General features: G+C 48.9%; 1 protein-coding gene across 3 annotated transcripts in view; it reads right to left on the reverse strand.

Annotated features, from left to right (window-relative positions):
* The window catches only part of NBN (nibrin), a 732,941-nt gene that overhangs the window by 634,763 nt on the left and 74,268 nt on the right, over window positions 1-23,910 (reverse strand). For all 3 annotated transcript variants that reach the window (XM_069621324.1, XM_069621323.1, XM_069621322.1), the window contains exon 2: window positions 16,513-16,646. In XM_069621324.1, the coding sequence (XP_069477425.1) occupies window positions 16,513-16,646 (134 nt within the window). The remainder of the gene's footprint in view (window positions 1-16,512; window positions 16,647-23,910) is intronic.

Genomic DNA, 23,910 nt, shown 5'->3' on the forward strand with positions numbered 1-23,910 from the left:
GAACCATGATTTTGCGCCTGCAGAAGAGACTCCCTTCCACAGGAAACGCTTCCACCACAGAGAAGGTACGCTGCTGTTCCTAGGAGCAGGGCGGAGAGAGGTGGCAAAACCCCACGGCGGGGTGAGGAACCAAGAGACCCTTGGCAGGGGAAAGAGCCACAACCCCAAATAGGGGTAAGAGAAACAAATCCCCACGGCGGGTCGAGAAACGGGAAAGCCCTCAGTAGAGTGAAAGCCACACAACCCTAAAAAGGGGTGATAGACAGAAATCCTCACGGTGGGATAGAGACAAGAAGCCCCTTGCTAGGGAGAAAGCCAAACGGCCCCAAGCAAAGGTAAGAGACCGAATGACCCACGGTGGGGTGAGAAACCAAAAATCCCTTGACAGGGTGGAAGCCACACAACCCTAAGAAGGGGTAGAATGAATGTGACAATAAGTTGGTGACTGAGATAGACGACCCACATGTTGGCAGAAACCCACCATAGTGGAGAAATCCAAATGTAATTAGCAAAGTAAAAAACGGTTCTACAAGGAAAAAGAGAAAGACCTAAAAGATATTTATATTGGAACTTTAAGTTGTTCTTCCAGGCACAAGGGTGGGAAACATACAGATGGGGGTCAGAAACCAACCACCATTTCGACTGCTAAGGAAGAAATCCTTTAGAGACCTTTTCTGGCCAATTGTTCATTAGTCTTTTGTATTAGTGGTAAGGTTAGTACTTAGGGTAGATTAGGCTTTTGGGACAGAGGACTGTGTTAGGTTTGTAAGACTTACAGACAAGCACCAGTTATTCTACGTTCTTTTTAGATAAGGCAGAGATATAGTTTACAGTTCAGACTTAGACCAGACCTTCTTCTTAAGTTCAATAAAATACAAGTGTTTAACTATGAGCTCTTGTTTGCCTCCTTAGTCTGATTTACCACACACAACATTCACATTTGGCCACCATGTCACTGTAGTAGTCATGCCCATGTTCTAGTAATTATTACACATTTTAGAATCAGTTCACCTTCACTCACTAAAGCATGGTTTCGATGTAATATAATGCACTCTTAGGGTCATCAAAAAACTCCCTTCCACATCTATGTGCAGTCTCGGAGGAGGTACAAATGCATATGAAATACTCTTTAGTGACTTGTAAATATTTTCTTCTTCTCTGCATTTCCGTGCCAAAATCAGGATAGAAGAAGAGCTTGTTACCATTGAACATACTGTTTCCTTGAGAGCACGCTGTTGCTAGCACTTTTACCTTGTCCTGATATTTCCAAAAACAGATCATGACTACACGTGGGAGTACACCCAGTGGTTGTCTCGGTAAAGGCATACAGTGTGCTCTGTCCAATTGAATCTTCTTCAGGTTTGTTCCAGTGTTGAACAATGTAGAGATGAGATTTTTAAGAATGCTTTCCACGATTCTTTTCTCCGTTCCCTTAGGCAGGCAGGCCTGCCAGTCTCATGCTATTTCTTTATGACCTTTGACCTGTCCTCTAAATCACTGAGGTTTGCAGACTGAGCTTTTGCAATTTCTCGCAGACGGGTCGGTTCCTTCACAAATTCTTGCCTGCTCTTCTCATAATCAGAGACCCTTTCTCTACTTTTCTCATCCTTTCGTTCAATTGATTCACATCATTTGTCCCATTGCTATTGAGAGCAAGTCTATTTTGTCAGCAATTTGCAAAATCAATACTCTCAAAGCTGCCCTTGTAGGGCCATTCTTCGACTTAGTATTAGCCATTGCTGGATCTCATCCCTCAGCCATCTTGCCTTGCTTCTCAGAGGCTCTACAGAGGTTGACATCCAGTGGGCCCAGTATCGCTGTGCTTGTGTCCCAGAATAACTTCTAATCCATTATCGTCATCAGTTTGAATGGGGAACACATCAATTCAATGAATGCTTCTACTTGCAGCCCATTAGTAAAAAGGGTAATATGTCCCTTTATCTATAGAGAGAAGCCAGAGTCAAGCGGCTCAAAGGAGTACGTGGTCCCTTTAAAAAAAAAAAGTAAAGGACACCCTGCCCCTCGCTGTGAACTCAGGTACTATTACTCCACATCAGGTAGAAGTGTCCAAACACTATGCGTCTGGTGTGGATTATGAATAGCGGGCATGGTGCCAAACCCCTGTGAAGAGGACATGTGGTAAAGAAATGGCAGGACACCATAGCAACGATAGTGTTATGTGATGAATCTGGTGGAGGCATCACTGATCTCCCGGTGGTCTCCTCCTCCCATGCGCCAAAGGACAGCAGCCGCTACTTGATCCTGACCCTGGGGGCGGCTATATGAGCTAGGATCAAAAGGTAGGAGACAGTCTTTGGGGAGATGTCATGGCTCCATGGGTGAGACATGGTATCCCCCCTTTTCACTTGAAAATAATATCGCCATGTCTGAAACCCTCATGGCCTATTGTCATACCCCTTTTCCTATGAAGAACAGGAAGTCCCCTTTCACAGAATCTATAAACCAGCCTTGCCAATCTGATGCAATAACCTTCATCAATTCCACTGGGCAATCAATCAGAACTGACTTGCCATTAAAACCTTTTTAAAATGCTTATTTCTATTCCACAAGTCAATTGTGAACAATGGACTTCGGTTCTCAGAATCCCCGAAATACTGGGATGAGGAAGAGAGATGGAGCAATGTGGAACAGAAGGGACTGCAAGCTTAGCAAGCACTCTACTGTTTCCTGGCACACAACCGTGCCCAGGAAATTTAAGCAGTCCAAACCAAGAATCAATGACAGCTGCTTTCACGACTGGCGAGAGAGAGCTGCACCTCTACGAGGTGCGGAGAACCGAAGAGCGGGTACCGGCGTGGTGGAGCCATGAGGCTCACCTATGTGGAAGCAAGAATCTGCCGAGCTGAGAGAAGCGACAGGAACACCAGGAGTCGGTTAGGAACCCATGGGCATTCGCAGACCAGGGAAAGCAGTATTCCGTTTACCAAAGCCAAGAGGAAAGTAGACATGTCCAGTGGAAGCCGCGGAGGACCATCGAACGAAGGAAAGGCGGCTGTGAGAAGGAGACAGATGGGAATTCTCCATCTGCAGACTGCTAGAGAACACCACAACGCAAAGGGAGACCAGCGAGTCCACCAAGAAACAGCGGGGACACCGGGGCATATCCGCAAGCACGCAGAGTGTGAGAATATGAGAACCACTTAATTGAAAAGGAGATAAGGAACAAGTTACTGTTGTTCTCCAGCGGGGGGCGTGGCTACAGAGCCATGTGAGAGGAGGTGTCTGTGGAGGAGCTCCTGATGATCCTGTATGCCGCGGACGAAAACGGGCAAGAAATGCGGCGCACGGCGCTAGAAAAGTAGGAGCAGTCGTGTGAAGTTCCACCGCATACACGTTGAACGAATCGCGACGAATGCAGCCGGCACGCAGAAGATAAAAGCAAAAACATCAGCCCGCTTCTCGCCGGATTGGGATTTAAAATGGCGGCCCATCGGAACAAAGAAACAGGTAGGCGCCGCGGAGGCTTGGCGTCCGATCGGCGCTGATGTGGATGCCGACACCGTGGGCTATGCGAGGCCAATCGTACATGAGATAGAGGCGCAGACGGGCGGAGATACTGCTGACCGGCATCTGTTGGGTGGATGCGAGATTGAATATAGCAATCGGCAACCGTGAAGTGCCCCCCATGCGGAGACGGCTTGAGGCGATTGCGGGACGCGGACATGCTGATCCGCCGGCGCTGCGGATGAAGAGTGCGAAGATGATCGCACACGCTGGCAAAGACACATTGTTGCAGGCGCCGGCGGGATTCGGCAGTAACACGCGTTCCGCGCTTAGACCCACGCGAGGGTGCAACGTTGTTGCCTCGAACTAACTAGCTCGAGCGGAGAGAAGTTAAGCTCCAGGAGTCCTGGAAAACATCGCGGAGGCACGCGCGACTTTCGTGCGCACCCGCACTACGCTGGGAATTACTTTATGGTAAAGGCAGGGGAAATGCCCTTTGTGCCATCTGTTTGACTCCATCGGAGTGGGAGCCCCATAACGGAGCCCACCTACAACACGTCGGGCGGTGGTCTGTTGGCCTGCTGATAATAAGGAAGAGCAGAGGAGCCCGCAGGACAGGCCACGTAAATGCTGCAGCATAGGGGGCCGCACCACCCCCTGAGATACACCGCCTGAGGGGGTTGCGGCAAGGTAATACCGCATAACATTGGCTCCAATCACGAGAAATGACCTGCACTGCAGACACTGAAAGTCACTCGCCCCGAGAAGGGTGAGAGAAGGTAGCGAAAGCTGGGACCTGCGAAGTCTATAACGAGGGGCAGAAAATAGCCGAGCTCCGTGCAGGCAATAGGCTGCAGGCGGAGACACGCTTAGGCACATCACCAAGAAACAGTGTCGGCGGGGGAGTGGCGCACTATCCGCTTGGGTCACATAGAGCGGATCGCCCCCGGAATTTCAAGCTTGAACGATAGACTGTTGCTAACGGAAGAAATGGCCAGCAAGCCCCCGAGAGCGAAAGCTAAGCAGCCTACGCTAGATGAATACACCAGAATGCCGACTGGCCCAGAAGGAGCCAAGAGCAAGGATAAGACCCCAGTAGGTGGAATGACCGCCGTGAGCACAAATCAGGAGGTCCTGGAAGCAATTGCGGACTTGAAGGCGGCCTGGGAGTCCAAGCTTCAACTGGCTGTGTCGGAATTGAAAACAGCGATGGAGCGGCAAGTTGGGGCAGTACAGGAAGATGTGAACCTCCTCAGGCAAGATGTCAGGACTCTGGCGGAGCGCACGGAGACCCTGGAAAAGGAAATGGACCCGACCGCTGCAGACTGTGCTGCACACAAAAGGGAGCTACATGCCGTGGTGCAACGATTGGGCAATCTGGAGAGCAGAGCTGATGAGGCAGAAGGGCGCGCTCGGAGAAATAACATTCGTATTGTCGGACTGCCGGAAGGAGCCGAGGGCCACAATCCGACGGAGTATGTGGAAAATATGCTGCTGCAGGAAATCACCGGGGGGAACCTATCACAGGGATTCGCTGTGGAAAGGGCGCACAGGGCTTTGACCAGGAAGCCACCTCCGGGTAGCCCGCCCAGGCCATTGATTGCCAAGATTCTGAATTATCGAGATCGCGAACGAATCCTTGAACACTTCCGTAAGGGGGGAACAATACAACGGGGTGCGGCGAATATAACTGCTTATCCGGATTACACCCTCCGGGTGCAGCGAAGTCGCATGAACTTCGGATCGGTTAAGAGGAGATTGCGGGAGGCAGGCTACAGATATATGCTGCTCTACCCGGCTAAATTAAAGGTGTTCCATGGAAGCAGGATGCTGTTCTTTGAAACTCCAGAAGACGCCATGGGGTGGCTAGACATGCAGAGCTGCCCCCAGGAGCCAGATATTCAAAAGCAAGATGCAGTTTGACGGAACGAGCAGAGGGATGGAGCTAGCTGGATTGAGATCTGTGGGACTTGATTATAGTCATTGATGTGGCTAGGCGGCTGGCACACTTCGGCTGGTAGAAAGCATGAGCCGTGCGCACGAAGAATGCTATGTAAGGTAGGAGTCTCCCGAGACCGATCTCTCTACCCCCATTTAGAGGTTAGTTAGGTCACTGTTAGTGAGGTGACGCCCTGCTGGGCTCTCAATTGGGTAGTCAAGGGAGAGCCAAACGCGGGAATGCCTGAGATCCAGGGATGGAGCTGGGCAGTTAGTTGGGGTGTTGTGGTGTTTAAAATATATATATGAGCCTGGTGGACGTTCTATTACAGGGAATCTGTTTGGTGTGAGGGGGAGGGCCGGGGGGGGAGGGGATGGGGAGCAATCGACAGACCATGGGTGATCTCAAAATATTAACTTGGAACATTAGAGGGCTCAACAGTTACCTGAAGCGCAATAAGGTTATGTTGTACTTGAGGCGACAGAAGATAGACATCGCCTTGTTGCAGGAGACACATCTGACGAAGGAGAGGTTGGAAGTGGTGAAGACGAAATGGAAAGGAATAGTGGTGGGCTCATCATATTCTGCCTATGCAAGGGGAGTGCTTGTCTGGATAGCGCTGCATGTCCCATTTAAGATGATTGAAGAAACTGTAGATGCAGAAGGGAGGTTAGTCATAATCAAAGGGCTGTTAGAAAACAGAGAAGTATGTATAGTGAATACTTATGCCCCAAACCAAAATACGGCGGCATACTTTAAGACGTTGTGTACTAAGCTGAGTGCGGGGGCGGGGGCTGCGGTGGTGTGGGGAGGGGACTTCAATTGTGTCTTGAATCCAAAAATAGATAGGTCGGACGGGGGGGCGGCTAGGCTCAGCCCAGCGGCCAAGGTGTTGCAAGGATTGCTAACAGACTTTGGCTTGGCTGATGTGTGGAGAGTGAAACACCCCGAGGGGAGACAGTATTCGCACTACTCGGCTCCGCATCAGCTATACACGAGACTGGATTATATCTTTGCCACCCCGGACGTGGTTACTGAGAGTACCCACGCAGAATATAAAGCTAGGGTTCTCTCGGATCACTCGCCCCTGGTCCTCGGGTGGCAGTATTGCCCCCCCAGGGCGCGAATACCAACATGGCGCCTCCGTGCGGAGGCGCTCAAAGACTCTGTTTTCAGGGAGGATCTGAGAGAGGAGATCATTGCTTTTTTTGAAATGAACACTGGCAGCGTGCAGTCAGCGGGCACTTTATGGGAGGCCTTCAAAGTGGTGATGCGAGGGGTTGCCATTGCTAAGTCAAAGGGGTTGCTAGGTGGGGTCATGGCTGAACTACAAGAGGCAGAGATTGAACTAGAGAAGAAGCTGGAGGGAGATGAGGCAGACACGAAGGAAATATTTAGACTACAGCGGAAGTGTGCGGAATGCTGGGACAGGCTCTGTAATTTAAACTACAAAAAATACATAGAAAGGCAACATTCGGGAGGAGATAAAACGGGCCGGCTCCTGGCGTGGCTATATAAGAGCGAAGCCCCCAGATCCCCGATTCGGACTGTAACCGATGAGGAGGGTGAGACGGTGGATACTCAAGAGGGAGTAAACGGGGCATTTGCGAAATATTATACTGCCTTATATGTGGATGATGGGGAGAGCAACCAAAATGAGATTGAGGAAGTATTGGAGGACATAGGCCTGCCCAAGGTGAGTGACGAGGAAAGGGAGGAACTTGATGCACCAATCACTCTCGAGGAACTGAAAGAGACGGTGAGGCAGTTACCTACTTGTAAAGCCCCGGGGGCAGATGGGTTCCCTAGCGAATTCTATAAAATGTATCAGGAAGAGGTGCTTCCACCCATGCTAGACATGCTTAACGAGGCGTTTGAAGTGGGACGGCTGCCGGAGTCGCTTAGGGAGGCGATTATTATACCGCTCCCCAAACCCAATAAACCAGGACATAGCTGTAGCTCTTATAGGCCTCTGTCGATGTTAAATCAGGACAGTAAGATCCTTACGGCGGTTTTGGCTAATAGAATGCGGAGAGTGATTGGGAAGTTGATTCACCCTGACCAAACAGGCTATGTCCCGAGCAGAAACATCACTCACAACCATAGACGACTCCACCGAGTGGTCGAATGGGGGTGTGGACAAGATAGCGAAATGGCGATTGTGACGCTGGACGCGGTCAAGGCGTTCGATTCCGTTAAGTGGCCGTGGCTGCTGGCGGCCCTGCGGGGGTATGGCATGGGGCCGGGTTACATTAAATGGGCTAGAATGCTATATAGCGAACCGCTAGCTAGGGTCCGTACGGGGGCAGTGGTGTCTGAGAGATGGCAGCTAGGCAAAGGCACTAGACAGGGATGCCCGTGGTCCCCGATGTTATACATCCTGGCCTGGAGCCCCTAGCGATATACCTCAGGCAACAATATGAGCCGATTGGCATTGAGATAGGAAAGGAAAGGCATCTCATCTCCTTGTACGCGGATGATCTGTTGTTATATTTAATGTATCCGGAAGAGAATCTTCAGTATGTTTTGGAGGTGATGGAGCGGTACGCCAGACTGTCCGGTATAGCAGTGAACCCCCAAAAATCTAGCCTATTCCCGCTGGGGAGGTACGTGGGAAAGCCTGTGGAGAGGCTACCTGTGTTGCAGATCCCGTGGGTGGTGGGCTCCTTCCGCTATTTGGGGATAGATGTATATCACTCCGTTGAGGAGGAACACAGGCGCAACACTGAAATTGCTATAGGAAAAATTGGGAAGTGTATGAGGTTTTGGGAAAGGTTGCCCCTTACGATGATGGGCAGGGGGGCTATGCTTAAAATGGTGGTCCTGCCCCGACTTTTACATTATTTCAACAATATCCCTTATATGATCCCTAGGAAGTTTTTTGCTAAACTACACAGCCTGTGCAGGGACTTTTTGTGGCATGGCACCCGACACAGAGTTGCATTATGGAAGCTGCAGAACTTTTATGAGAAAGGCGGTATTAAACTGCCCAACTTCGAGGCTTATTATGTAGCGGCACAACTGCAGTACGTAGCTAGGTGGCTCTCTGATGAGGAGACCCCGGAACACAGATTGCTCGCGAGAGATTGTGCTCCTTTTTACTCGCGGGAAATAATTTGGGTGGCTAGCTCTGAGGTGAGGGGGCGCCCTAGAATGCTGTGGTTGGGATGGAGCATGTGGCGCCGAGCCTGCCGAATGATGGGGGACCCTTTCCCTTGTGTCCCGCAGGTGCCGCTGGTCGCACTGACGAAGGGAGATGGGCAATTGAGGGTAATCATTAGGACTTATTGGGAGTCGGTGGGACTAGTCACCTTGGGAGACATCTGGCAGGAAGGGGCTATCATGGAGTTGGGGGAGCTTGGGATGATGTCGGGACTGCACAGTGGTCAGTATGTAACTTACCACAGGATAGTACAGGAGATCCTGAGTAGGTGGCCCGAAGCCAGGTTGGCGGAGGAACCGAACACCACCGTTGAGGTGATATACGACACTTCAGAGGGGGGACATGAAGTGTCCAGGTTGTACGAGATGCTGATGATTGGTATCGGGAAGGACCTGGGACACTTGAGAACAGAATGGGAAACAGAGATGGGAGCCCCGATGGAGGATGGGATGTGGAAACGGGCTATGGGATATCATAAGAAGGTGTCGAGAAATGCCAGGTTTAAGCAACTACAGCTGTACATGACGCACAGGGCCTACATGACCCCTCGGAGAATATCAAGGTTTAGAAATGTTGGGCGCCAGGCTTGCCCTAAGTGCGACGAGGAGGATGTAGACATGATACATATGTTCTGGGCATGCCCGGTAATTGAAGCCTATTGGGGGGAAGTGGCTCTGAAGTTAGCGGAAAAAGGGATCACACTAGCAATAGACTCGGCCTGGGCCTGCCTGTTGGGGGGGTATCCCAGAACGCGGAAGCACAGACATAGTGAAAAATTAAAAGACCTAGCATACGTGCTTGCGAAGCGCAGGATCGCCATGGGGTGGAAGAAGTGTCACGGGCCGCGAGTGGAGGTGTGGTGGAAAGACCTGCAAAAATGGGCGGAGGCAGAAACAATTGTGTGGCAAGAAGCCAGTGGCGCTGGGGGTGAAGAGGAAACGGGTTCTCTAATGGCATGGAAACTGCTGATAGCCGAAATGTTTGGAGCGGCAGTGGCCCCAGCAGGATCTGAAAGCAGTGAAACCCTGACACATGAAACAGATATCGAGAGCAAGGAATAAACAGGCTCATATGGGGGGAGGTGGGGGGGAGTGCAGTGTTTATGTTGTTTCTGGTTTTATGCTTATTTGCTGTTTAATGTATTGTTTGATCAAAAATAATAAAATTATTTAAAAAAAAAAAAAACTGTTGTTCTCCAGCATGGGTCTGGCATGGATTCACATGCTCATGAATATTCCCCGTCATCAGGCTGTGAATCCTCGGTAAAAGAAAAAACATTCTGTTTTGTTTCTAAACTGTCTTTCTCCTATAAGCCAATCACTGAGCTCTGGGTCATACTGACCCCAGCCAATGACTGCCCTCTACCTAAGCCCCTCCTCAGGCAGCCATCTTCAGATTTGGTAGCACGTAAAGTGGCAGTAGGACCAAGAGAAGAGCTGCAGAGGAGCAGGCGGGAGGGTTCGCATGTGAATCCATGCCAGATCCATGCTGAAGAACAAAAGTTACATGTAAGTAACTTGTTCCTTCTCCGGCATGGGGTCTGGCATGGATTCACATGCTCATGAATTAAGAATACATAGAAGTACAACATTACACAACCACAGGAGGTGGCAAGGCTCAACAGAAGCAATCTCTTACCTCCTCACCAGCCTCACCCTCAAGCGAACAGTTTGCGCAGCACTGCTTGGCCGACTCTGGACACCTCCCTGGAATCCCTGTCGATGCTGTGCAATTTCGTGAAGGTGTGTGTCAACCTCCTCGTAGCAGCCCTGCAAATGTCCAGCAGGGGCACACCAGACAGGAACACCGTCGTCGCAGCAATCGCTCTGGTAGAATGGGCCCTCGGACGGCCAGGCAGCGGCCGGTTTGCCTACCGGTGACAATGAGTAATGCAGCCGGAGAGCCACCTTGAAATGGAAGCCTTGGACAGGGCCTTCCCATGGTTCACAGGACCAAAGTTCACAAAAAGCTGAGAAGCTTTCCGGAAACTCTTCGTGCGGGCCACATAAAACTTCAGCGCACAAGCCACATCCAGTGAGTGCAAAGTCCTTTCAACCGGCGACAAAGGCATTGGAAAAAACACAGGTAACACCAAGGGTTCGTTGAGATGAAATTCGGACAGAACCTTGGGCATGAAGGAGGGGTGCGTCCGCAGCACCACACTCGTCTTGTGGAAAGTTAAGTAAGGCTGCTTGCAGGACAGGGCCTGGATATCACCTACTCTTCTTGCAGAGGTGATGGCCACAAGGAAAGCGGTCTTCCACAACAGAAACTTGAGTGGCGCTGAATGCAAAGGCTCGAATGGGGTGCCCCATGAGCCTAGTGAGCACCACACCCGGGCCTGAGCCTTGACCGGCAGGAACAAGCAGAACAGTCCCTTGATGAACTCTTTGACCAGACGGTGCAACCACAGTGAAGACCGTTCTGGAGACCTGGTATAGTGGCAAATAGCCGCCAGATGTACCTTGATGGAGGCGTGCGCCAGCCCCGATTTAGCCAATGACAATAAGTACGGAAGTACTTGAGGAGCTCTGACCTAAGAGGGTTGACCGGCACCAAGTCGCAAAACGCTTCCATTTGTGACCGTAGCACTTCAAAGTTGACAACGCCCTGGCCGTTACGAGCACCTCCCTGCAGTCCGCCGGAAGTTCTTAACCACTGAACTCTAATGCTGCAGGAGTCGGGCCTTCAGGTTCAGAAATCCTGGGTCGTGGTGCAGAATTGCGCCACCTTCCCTGGCAAGATCTGCGAGCACTGGTAGTTTGACTGAAGGGGACGCCGACATGCTGAGAAGGTCCGGGTACCAGATCTGCCTCGGCCACACTGTTGCGATGAGGATCATCCTGCAACGGTACCGTTGACTCGAAGTAGTAGTGGAAACGGATGGAACGCGTATAGAAACAGGCCTTCCCAAGGGAAGGAGAATGCACCCCCCATGTTCCCAGCTGGGGGAACCTGCTGGCGAACCTCTGCCACTTGGTGTTCATCGCCGTCGCAAACAGATCGATCTGGGGACTTCCCCATTTGAGGAAAAGGTTGTCCACTTGATCCTGCCGAAGCTCCCACCCATGGCAAGAGCGCAGCTCTCTGCTAAGTGGCGACAGTGTTCTTTACTCCTGCTAGGTGAAACAGAATGAGGAACATCCCCTGGGCGATGGCCCAGTGCCACAAGTCCTGCGCCTCTTTGGAGAGCGCTGGGATCTGGTGCCCCCTGCTTCCGGATGTAAAACATTGTGGTGGTATTGTCCATGAAGACCCTCACCACTTTGCCCTTGAGGGACGGCAGAAACGACTTGAGGGCCCAAAACACAGCCCGCAGCGCCAGGATGTTGATGTGCATCAACTTCTCCTCTGGCAGCCACAGGCCTCTTGCGTGAAGCCATCTGTTGTGGGCTCCCCATCCTTCCAGGGAAGCGTCCGTCGTAACCATTGCCTGGTACGGAGGTTTCTGGAAGTTCGTGCCTCTGTCGATGTTGGAGCGCACGCCCCACCACCGTATCGTCCGATGGAACCCCTCGTCGAGCACGATTCTGTCCTGGAAGTTTCCGGACTCCTGGACCCAACGGGCGTCGAGGAACTCCTGGAGTGGACACATTCGCAATTTGCAGAGCCGAATCAGGTATATGCATGATGACATGCCGAGCAGCGACTTGATGGTCCTCACTGTGGCGATCTTCAGTCCCAACAGCCATTGCACCTTGCCCAAGATGGCCGTTATCCTCTCCTCGGACGGTGACGCCAGGTAGGACATTGTGTTGAGTCTGGATCCCAGGAACAGCGCATCCTGCGATGGATGTTCCAGCAGCATCTGAGGGATGTGTAGTTCCTGTCAGGCCATCAGTGGTATTACTGGACACCTCCGTTGAAACTCCAAAGTGTGTCCGTGGGCGAGAGCGTCCAGCACCCATCGATCGGTGGAGATGGTCTCCCACACGCTGATGAACTTCGCCAGCGTGCCTCCCACCGCGGTGCAGGGGTGGGGGCCCAACGTCTTGGCGGTTCAGTCCTGCTTGGAGGCCGCAGCACCGCCCTGGGAGCCTTGACGGCAACGGTGGCCACCTCACAAGGCCTTGGAGCGACCCCTGTTGACTTCCTGGATCGTGGAACGGGAGGGTTGATGGTAAGAGGATGAGTCCCCGCCAAAACCCTTCGAAGACCTGCTAGACTTCCCTCCTGAGGACCGAAAGGACAGCCGCTGTTGTTGCAAAATGCCCAAGGCATGGGCCGTTTCCGTTTCGGTCTTGATGGCCTGGAGGGATTCAGCAACAGCCTTCCCGAAAAGGTTGTCTCCCTCGAACGGCATGTCCAGGACCCTCGTCTGGACCTCTTGCCTAAAGTTGGTGGCCTTGAGCCAGCCACAACGGCAAAGGCAAACCCTGTTTCCCAACTGGCGGAAACCCGTGTCCGCAATGTCCAGGGCCACCGTGATGGCGTGGTTTGACGCCACCTTGCCTTCCTAAAGGATCTCGAAAGCCTCGACCCAGTTGTGATTGGGGAGGAAATCCAGGAGTGGAGCTATCTTGTACCAAAGCTCCGGGTCATATCTAGCCACGATCGCTAAGGCGTTGGCCGCCTTGACCATCTTCGCCACCGAGTAGATGACCTTTCTACCCATGGAATCCAATTTCTTCCCCTGGTTGTCCAGAGGTACAGATGAAGAAGACGACAAACTCGGCAACTTCTTCCTGGCGGCCGCTGAGACTACCGATCGGGCATTGGTTGAGACCGCAGACACTTTGGCGCAGACTTCGGCACCCAGTATTTCTTTTCAAGTCGGTCTCTCTTAGCTGGGGCTGAGATGGGATTCCTAAGCAGCGCCAGTCTCTCATCCCAGACGTCATCCAGGAGCGGTACCGACAGGATGGTCTTCCTTTTCGCCTCCCGGTGCTGGTACAGGAAGCCCTCCTTCTTCTCTTACGGAGTGAGCTGGAAAAGCTCAGACGCATGGGCGATCATGGAATGGAAGGATCCCACTTCTTCCGTTGGGGAAGCTCTCGGCAGCGGTGATGCAGAATCTCCCATCCTGCCGTCGTCGTCTGTGTCTGTCGTAGATGTGTCCATCCCTGTCCCCCTAGGGCGGGGGGACAGCGACCGTTGGAATGGAGGTGTAGGGTGCCTCCTTCTCTTCTTCGCTGGTTGTGCCGCTGGTGGTGTCGCTGGTGGAGCCGTCAGCATCCTCTTCGGAATATCTGACACCAGCGTGTGGAGGGTCGAGAGGCTATCCTGTGACAGGTCCCTAGGAGGACCTGGGGAACAGGGTCGCTGGGCCCAGCGCCTATGTCGTCATCCCCGTTGACGTTGTCATCGTCGCCTCCGGTGGGCGTCTCCCCGGCGTTCCCATCATCGTCGTCACCACCCTGGATGGTGTGGATGGAAAGTATCTTATCCTCATCGGACGAAGAAATCCCCCCCCCTTCTTCGGGTGCTGAGGGGTCGGTCTCGGCTAAGTTCCTAGGCATCATCTTCTCCGGAGTCTTTTCTACCGGCTTGGACGAAGCCTCCCACCTGGGAGGAAGAGTCACTCTGGCTGCCACCGGGGCCCCTGGACCAGGTCTGCCCCCTTCGCCTTCGAGAGGGCGGCAGCAACCATCTCGATGGAAGAGGACCACTTGGCCTGGATCACGTGGGCCTTCACGGGCAGGTCGGACACCTTGCCCTGTTTGACCTTCTCCGGTTTCTCCTGCATCTTCCCTGGGGTAGCTGACTTTCTCTTGGACGAAGAGCTGGAGCGGTGGCTGGAGATCGAGGCAGTCGAAGACGATGAACGCGCCCGGACCGTCGTGGGATCCGCTTGCACAGCGACCCCGACGGAAGCAGACCACAGTGCTTGGCCTTGTCTTGGGCCCCCACGGATGGAGCACCCTCAAAGGACTTAGAAGCCCACTCGGGTTGGCTGGATCCAGAAGAGGCATGCCCCTGTGAACTACCCGGGGTAGAGGCTCTGGCCTTGAGCCACGTCGCCAACCGGACATGACGATCCTTCATCGTGCGCTTGGTGAAGCCATGGCAGATCTCACAATCTTCTTCCCTATGCGTCAGGTGTAGACAATACACACAGTGGGAATGCTTGTCATCCGTGAAAACATTCCGCAAACCGCAGCTGCTGCACAGCTTGAAGAGGGAAGCTCTGTTCTTCTTCTCCTTCGACATGATCCGGCGCATGGTAGGCCTGAAGAACTGCTGGAGGCTTCAAAGGAGAAACACTTGACGATTTCTGCCCTTGAGGGGAGACGAAAGATGCCGAAAAACAAGTCCCCGTTAATCAGAAGGATGAGCGATGGAGCACGCAGGCTCAATTGAACCGAAAACAGAGTTTTCCTACGAGGAAACCCAAAAAACACAGAAAGCTTGAAGCGTGAAAAGCGAGGACTCCCAACACTTGAACGTGCGGTAAAAATCTGAAGATGGCTGCATGAGGAAGGGCTTAGGTAGAAGGCAGTCGTTGGCTGGGGGCAGTATGACCCAGAGCTCAGTGATTGGTTTATAGGAGAAAGACAATTTAGAAACAAAACTGTTTTTTCTTTTACCGAGGACTCCCAGCCTGACGACGGGGAATATTCATGAGCATGTGAATCCATGCCAGACCCAATGCTGGATAAAGAATGGACATATTAAAAAAGGGGAGCTTAAATCACAAACCTAAGGTGTGAATGTACACAATGCAAATCCTTGAGAACCAGAGAGAGGATAACATATCAGAGGGATACATTATCCAACATTATATATAAGCAGCTTTAGTAACGGGTAAAAGAGCCGGAATGAGCAGACGTCATGGCAGAAGAGTATAACAGGCAGTTACAAGTGTGTGGACGCTAGAAGCCCTGGCAGGAGAGTATGCCAGGCAGTCACAAGTGTGTGAAAACCAAAAGCCCTGGCATGAGAGTATATCAGCCAATTGCAAGTGTGTGAAAATAATAAACCAGGCAGTCACAAGAAAGAAGAAAAACACACCACCTGAGAGAGAGAAATATCAGTGTTCTGAAGGAAACCAAATTAGTACAGCCAGACAGTTTATTGTTGTACAAGTGTGGTAGCTGGCTAAGAAATGCCCAAAAAAACCCAAGGAGTAAAGAAGAATCCAGGGAATGGGAATTACCCTCTGGAGCAAAGATTTTCTTCCTTGAAGAACATTTGTGTAAACTTTATTCTTCCTTTTTGCTGTTGTGTAAGAATACCTCAAGGAGTAAAAGAAGAATCCAAGGGAAGGGAATTACCCTCTGGAGCCAAGACTTTCATCATTGAAGAATTTTTGTTTGAACCATTTATTCTTCCATCATGAACACTTTTCTGAACCTTCTAAGGTTAAAGACATTTCTTCCTTTCACCTTATAGTTTAGGTTGTAGTGTGAGGGTCAGAACAGAACGTTGCACACAGGAGATTTTTGTTTTTGACATCCTGACACAGACATATCCTTAGTTTTGGTTTAGGTAGGGACATTCCTTTTAGAGCAGGGACAGAGAGGCCTTTTCCCAACCCCTTTTTATTGTAATAAAAGTCTTTAACCAAAAACATGGCAAATTTGTGTCCTAATTTCATTCCTAATTCCTCAGAGCAAGTAGCTTACATAAGCAGCTGAGCGCTAGAACACTGAGACTTTGTGTGTCTTGGACATCATGGAGACTGATACCCCATAACATGGTTCCTTTACATCATAAGGAAAGAGCACAAATCATAGTGGTTCCAGTCCTTAACAGTGCTATCTAAAATATTTTCTGCATTTGACACAAAGACAGTATTACGGTAGACACAGTCCTATGGTTAGTTGTATTGTTCTGCAATTATTACCATCTAAAAATGGACAGCGAATAGGCTGCTGGTATTCAATGTGTAGTGGTGGAGTATTCTGCAGGCCAGCATTTTTGTGAAATACTGTTGCGCACAGTCCATCAGAATTGGAAAACTGTAGGGTATCTTTGTTTTTAGTGATTTTAAAAGCAAACTTACCAAGTTGGTTTGTGGATGACTGACCGTAAAAGTGGCATGAGCTCGACTTATTGACTGATCATCTTGAATTAATATTGCACAGTTCTTGCGTCCAACAACATAGTCGGTACCAATCAAAAACCGATATGGCTCCCCTGGAGAAAGAAAATGCAATTATGAAAAGGATTGATAATAGATGAAACAGCACAGTAGATGAAAACATAATTTATCTCACATGATATAGATTCTCAAATACTAACATCTGGAAGACATTTGCACATGTAAGCACTTCCCTAAGTGAAGTGTATGCTGTTTTTCGAGAGAATAATGTGCCTGAACAGTGGCACATCTTTATGTTCAGTAGCTTGTTCATCGTCATGAGTGTTAGAGAAATGGAGCTAGGAAACCTTGACACCTCACCCTTCAGGAAGGCCACAGATGCAGCTGCTTGTGCTACTCATACTTTTCTTCATACTCACTATAACTTTAAATAGGCGCCATTTCTTTCTCTTAGCCAGTTATGCTGTGGTCTCATTTCTATCGCTTCCCAGTTCTACTCTAAAGATCGCTTCTATCAGTGGTGGTCTATATAAAGTGCTACACTGCATTCATCTCCTGTAAGATCCTTTTCTGCATGGGTTTCTGGGGGCAAGAACAGGCTCTGCTTGCACAAACATAAAACAAGGAGTTTAATATAAGCAAATCACATGCACAACTATCCACCGCTATTTCTTCCGCCAACAGTCCTAACGGCCCATCGTGCACTATGAACTATACTGCAATGATGTTCAGCTGGATGGAAGAAATGACGATCCTGGCAGATACATAACAAGGAATCAGATCAGGATTAATTATGACAGATCATTTTTTAGACTCTCACTGTTGCTAATAAAATATGCAGTGATTAAGAAGAGACTAACACATTTTTATAAAGATAAAATCGACCTTTGATTCTGAAGATGGAGAATTATTATTGCAAGCTGTAGACGATGAGGACATGGATTGTTCACTAATAGATTTGATCACGCTAGGCCATCAGATCACAATGTTATATCTGCTATGATGTTAACAAAGTGGTCATGACACCTGTTGAGATAGCAGCATGGGATAGGCAGGGGTGCGTGCTGACCCACATTGTTTAAATTTTTTAATAAATGACATATGTTTTCAGCATCTATGTGGTTGGGCACACCATCATTGGGGGGGGGGGGGAGCAGTGCACTTCTGTCTTACTCTTTGCCAATTATGAGGTACTTCTAGTGCACATAACTAAGTCTCTTAGGAGCTCATTACAAAGGAAAAATCTGGAATTATTTGTCTGAGAGAGCAGACCTTTCCAAAGTCCTCCACCAGTGAGATGAAGTGTTTCGATGCACAGGCAAGCAATGCTTCCTTCCCATCCCCAGGGCACATTGTGGATGAACTGATGTTGGAAAAAGACCTGCCTCTCTGCCTGCTACCCTGGACCTCAGTGGAGGTGAAAGACTCCTGCAGGTGTTAGCCAGCCTCCCCCGGGTTGGGGGAATGAGAATGACTCATTGTGTCTCTGAGCCACTGGATTGGGAGTCATCCAGAGAGCAGAAACAACAAGTACCCCTCTTTTTTATCACTCAAACTACATTAGAACTGTGTTTGCTGCTATTGAACCAGCAGGACCCACGGCAAAACCGTTTGAACTTATCTTCGAATTCGAGCCGCTGCTCAAATCTCCTAACCAGTTTGGCTCCATGTCGCCTCAGAACACGCCACCAGTCTAACTTGAGCACCAGCGCATCGTGTAGACGACTTTAAACCACTGCATCAACAAATTACATATTAAACCACAAGGATATTGCATCGAACCTCGACACAAGCCGCTGGAGCTTTGAGTCACTTGCCGACCTGAACCTGCAGTATTCATCATTTCAAACCATGCTGGATAGTCAAACCGATCTTGGTGACCACCTCATCGTCCAATGCTGCCTACGAACTGCATGAAGCACTGCTCGAATCTGACTCGATGCCAATTTACTGCTAATATCAATGCAACTTGATGCCTTTGAAACCGGTTTGACCCGCAAGCACTGCATCACAAAGGCTTGTTCGACATTGTCGAACTGCCTAAAGTTTAGAACCAGGTCCATCGAGAGCTCCTGCCCCCTTAGTCCATTTGTTGGGACCCTAGAGACTGGATGAAGCCCTTTTGCACCTTCTCCTAAAGAAACATATTCTTTTTTAACATGTGTTGTTTTATTGCCTTTTCTTCCCTGGTAAGTTACCATAGTGCTTGGATCATTACATTCTGCATTTATCTGTATTCCTTTACAGGGGTGGGTCCTTGCTAGTGTTTTCTAATACTGGTTTTTATTGCATATTTGGCTGTTAAATGAAAGCACACATTTTTATAGAAACTTTACTGTACATTCCTTTATTTTGTACAGGTGTACTGTTGCTATTTGGGTTGCTGTGATCTCAGATTAACACCCCTCTTGAGAGTATAGCCTGCCCTTGTCCCACATTACCACAAAATGCAAAGGAGGTGCATCTCTTATGCTATTTTCACCTTTATGATTGGGCTCACTGTTGTTTCGCATGATGGCCTCTATTAACAGGACAAATTAACTGCATCCCAGGGTGAGAAGGCTAGTCAAAGGCAGGATTATGTAAATTAACACTCATGAGCACCCAGCCTCAGCCTAAGAGGATTCAAACATCACACACCAATGTAAGCATTACCTTAAAGGCCCTAGCAGGACTCTCGAACCTCCAGGAAAGCCGGACTGTGGCTTCTGCTCCCAAGGAGGAGTGGTTGAAATCCCACCCTCTGTTAAATGTGCCCATATTTCCATCCACCTTTCCCATCTATAGAACCTGGCTGTCCAGCGCTCAGGAGAGTGAATAGAGGGGCTTTGCATCCTGTGTTTTCTTGGGCATGGTTTATACATGCCTTGGCTCACTACGACACAGTGAAAAGCTCAGATGTCCGACCACGGATAGGCCATAGACAGGCTTGGTGTTCTTAAGCACTTTGAGCTCAAACCTAGGGTTTTGGTAACCAAGACTTAAATAAGCGAGGAAACCCAAAAATGTGAGGTATTTTTTGCTTGCTTTTCGTGGGAGCTGTTGCAAAATTGGCAGATTCGGATTACTATCTTAAAACCCCTGTTAAATGTTGTTGGGGACCCTAGGGAAGTAAGTAGAAAGGCTTTGCTGCCTACATTTTCTTGGGCCTGGCTTCAACATGCCCCAGCTCACCTGTTGCACCTCGCTGCTTGGTCCCTGCACATCCGAACCCTCCCGCACGTCAGGGCAGGCGAACATAATCAATGAGGAATGCGCGCAAAACCATTGCCCTCCGTCATGGTGTGCAGCACTTTGCCGCTCCATTCTACTATCTCTGGAAACTACAGTGGAGAAGGGGATAATAAGGACTTCAGTTCCCATGAGGCTCTGTTGTCACTTGAGCCGTTCCACCAATCACTAATCATCAGTGACTTGCTTCCTGTTACGTCCGCTCCCGTCTCTTCAATAATAAAAGCAGCTGTGAACTTCCGAACGCTGCTTCTGTTTAAAGTTGCAAATCCGTCTTCCCGAAGTTCCGTCTTCATGCCTATCTGTTTCGTGCTTTTTCCGTGTACCGAACCCTTGCCTGTCATTGGACTTCTCTGCCTCCTGTGTACCGAATCCTGTTTGCCTGTTTTCTCAGACTGTTGTTAGTCTCCTGCTTAACTTCAAACTGATAACCTGTGTGCCAGAACCTTTGCCTGACTTTCGGACTCCTCCAACCTTCCGTTGTGCACTAGTAGCTATCAGTCGTGTATCGTACATCTTGCCCATTTACAGACTCCTTCTGCATGTTGGCGATACTTTATCACGTCAGCCTGCATGCCGGGTTAATTCCTCTTCCCAGATCTACTAACAAGTCTCTCAACCTCGCTCCTACACGGGGAGTGTCTTTTTGGTGTATTTGGGGAACGTCTATCAGCCTGCTCTGCATGCGGTACCTTTCTGAATAGGGACCCAGTGCCTTCATCACGAACCTTGCTACCTGGGGCAACACATACTCCTTATTGCTGCATTCAACCGCGAACTGTACTTGACATTAACCACATATCCTCCAGTGCACAGAGGGACGCTTTGCAGAGTGTGCACCAACACGAATCTCGTGCACTCCTCGTGCCGTCCGGGGCTAGTATCCTAACTAACCTCCCTGTTTGTTATTTTATACTGTTGTTGTTCCTTTCCTTGAAGCTGATCCCAGTTAGCTGTTGTTAAGAGTAACTCCTCTCCTCTTATTTCCTTCTGGTTGATAAGTCCGCTTAACCATTCTCTGTACTTGTAGGTGTATTCCTGTGTTCTTAGTGTTAAGCCAGAAGAGTATTTTCAGGTATCCTCCTTTAGTGTTTTTGGGATTGTCGATACTCCTACACCACCTGTTTTGGATTGCCTGTTCTTTCTTTCCAGCTGGTTCTGTGGCGGTACGTTCTCCCCGCTCTTTTAGACGATAGGTCTCTTTACCTGTGTTTACTTACAGCAAAGAGACATATCATAGAAAAGATATATTTCCCTCATAGAGAGGAGGCTCGGGTGGAGGCTCCAACCCGAGCTCTTCAATCAACTACCTAGGGCAACACAGACGTGGTCTCCTGCCTCGGTCATTCACCGTCCGGTGAGTAACATCACCATGCAGTGAGTAGATTCCAGAAAAGCCCCCTGTCGCCTCGAACACCACTTCTGCAGCTATCTATCCTTTCAACGCTGAATGTAGTTGAGTCCCACAATAAATTTGGTCCAATTGTACACATAGCTCTTCCACCATTTCCATCTCATGAGCACCTTATCTATCCCCTCGCACTCATCCCAACTATCTACTTTACGTTGATCCTCCCTACCACTATTGCATTTTCTGTCATATTCCTGCTCCCCCTCTCGGACAGCATAGGCCCTTCGATTCCAGGAACTATGGTAGGCGCGATACAAATGTAAGAACCTATAATGACATATAAGGAAGCCTGAATAGGCGGTTTAGCCGCTACTCATCCTTGCACTCCTGCAGGGCTGTAGTCATTTCATCACAGTCAGATCCGCAGTTTCCTTCAACAAGGGTTCAACTAAGGCCTCAAGGGACTTCCTCTATTAGGATCCTTCTGGTGAACTGACATATCGATAGACTATTGGACTGATATTGCCACATTAACTCTTGATGATGGCATACAAATAAGGGCTATTGAAGAAACTGGTAAATTATGAGATGTAAATTTCAAGTTCTGTTCAGTGGTTGATTTGCACCTCAATCTCTCCCATGGCTCTTTTTAAAAATTAGTACAACGTCCCCATTGCGGCTTCCTACTGGCCATACATCCAGCTGGAAACAATGTAGCCTTACTTTTAGCTATTTCTAACCAAATTACACATTGCGTGTGTTAAACAATTTAGTGCTCTTTAGGAACGCCTTGTCGGGTCAAGCAGGTGGCATAGCCTGACCCCCACCCCTCCTTCCAGCCCTCCATATAAGGGGTGTATCAGCCAATTATACTCCCTAAAATTGGGCAAATACTGCCAATAAAAAATAAAAGAATCAGCCAAATAAGTCGCTTTTCCCCCTGCGTTCAGCCACACAGCTCCATGGATATGCTTGGACAAGTAGTACACGTAGTGCCACGGGAAGAAACTACTATTATTACGGCCTGATCTGAGGAGGTAAACATATATATTTTAATGTGCATGAATAACTAGGTGAACAGAAATATTTAAGAAAAATGTCTGTTTTACAGTTAAAAAATGTTTTATTTGCATATAAAATATTCCCATTAGGAATGGGACTTACTTTTTCACTCCCTAAAAAATCATTGTGCTCTCAACTTTAAAAAATAGGGAGTAAAATAGTATCTGAAGCAGTGCCTCCTTCCTTTGGCAGTACTTAGCTGTAGTCGGTAGATCCAATTAAAGGGGATGAAGCTCTGTTCAAGACAATCAAGACGATTAATAACGGACGCCAGCCAGACCGCCAACCATCTGGGCTACTTCGAAAGCCTAGACTGCCCTCTTGCTGGCTGCCTCACTCCGCTCTATCTTTGTTAGTCAAGTTGGATTTGACAATGTATAGCCAAAACTGCAACAAAGGTTTTGCCCTTATGTTTCCAACCGGACACTTCGCTCTCAGGGTTATGCTGTTAAGGCAATCCCGAGGATCTGGCTCTGGCGTGTTGGCGATCGCTCGTTTTCTCTGGCAGCCGCCAAACTCTGGAACTCGCTCCCAAGTGAGTTGTGCCTTAACCATCTCGTCTTTCGGCGTGCCATAAAGCCCTTCCTTTTTTAATTGAAAGCCTTTGATCGCCTACTTGCTTGTTATAGCGCCAAGTTGCCTTAGCGTGTTTGTGCACTCAAATACTAAACCAAATCAAAACTAAAAATGTCAATGTTTGCAGAATTTCATGAAAATAATTAGAACTGTCACAGATTACAAGTGAACACTGGCCTTTCTATCACAGTGAGTGAGGTCGGTCTCTATCGGATTCACTTCTTAGGGTGTACAGAATTTGAATGGAACTAGGTCTTTTTGCTATGTTTACCTACCACATACCCTAAATCGGCAGTTATGCGGGAATGCGCAACACAAATAAAAAAATCACTTGCTCTACTCTTGTCTGTTTAAAAGATATTTCTGCACTAAGCAGCCTGAGGGGAAATGTCAGACATTTTGAAACTATGGTGCAGCCCCTTTTTAAGTTGCGTTTCTTATACATTAACAATTCCCTCGCTATCTTGAGCGTTGGGTCAAATACCTATGTTAAGTAAATACTTAGCCCTGCGCGTGCCGAAAAAAACATAATTTATACAAATTAAGGCAAAGGGCACAAACTAGTTGTAATATTATTATAGTGAATTTGGCAAGTAAGTATATGGCTCTGACGTGCAAAAGGTTGTACATTTTCAATGAAGAAATATCAGCCACTTCATGCACTAGTACTGTGTATCATGTGTGGGTAGTCAGTTTCTCATTTCATTTTCGTTTTTTGAGGAGACAGGTCCACTTGCTTCACAGAATGGTAACTAACTACTGACTTTAATGAATGCAGAGAAGACCTCATATCTTGCTGATAGCTAGTGTGTTTTTGTAGGGTGAAAAAAGACCCTTCCCTTACGTCTTTGAAGAAATAAAATATATAAGCAATGGTTTCTAGCGCCTCCCTGAATGTTTGTGAGTGATTACTGGTCACTTATTGATTGCTTACACTAACTTTAATGGCCCTTTCATTGGCTTACAGTTCAATTCTTCAGGCAGCTAACGGCAATCATAATGTTGGATCCTGCCGAACGAAGCAAACCTTGTTTCCCTTAATAAATATGGAAATGATGCATTTGTTGTGAATTCATATATTACGGTGTCCATGCATGTTTAATGTGGTAACGGTTGCATTACTAATAGAATTAAGCATT

Source organism: Ambystoma mexicanum, chromosome 5q, assembly GCF_040938575.1.
Source record: "Ambystoma mexicanum isolate Mex_15411 chromosome 5q, UKY_AmexF1_1, whole genome shotgun sequence".
NCBI lineage: Eukaryota > Metazoa > Chordata > Amphibia > Caudata > Ambystomatidae > Ambystoma > Ambystoma mexicanum.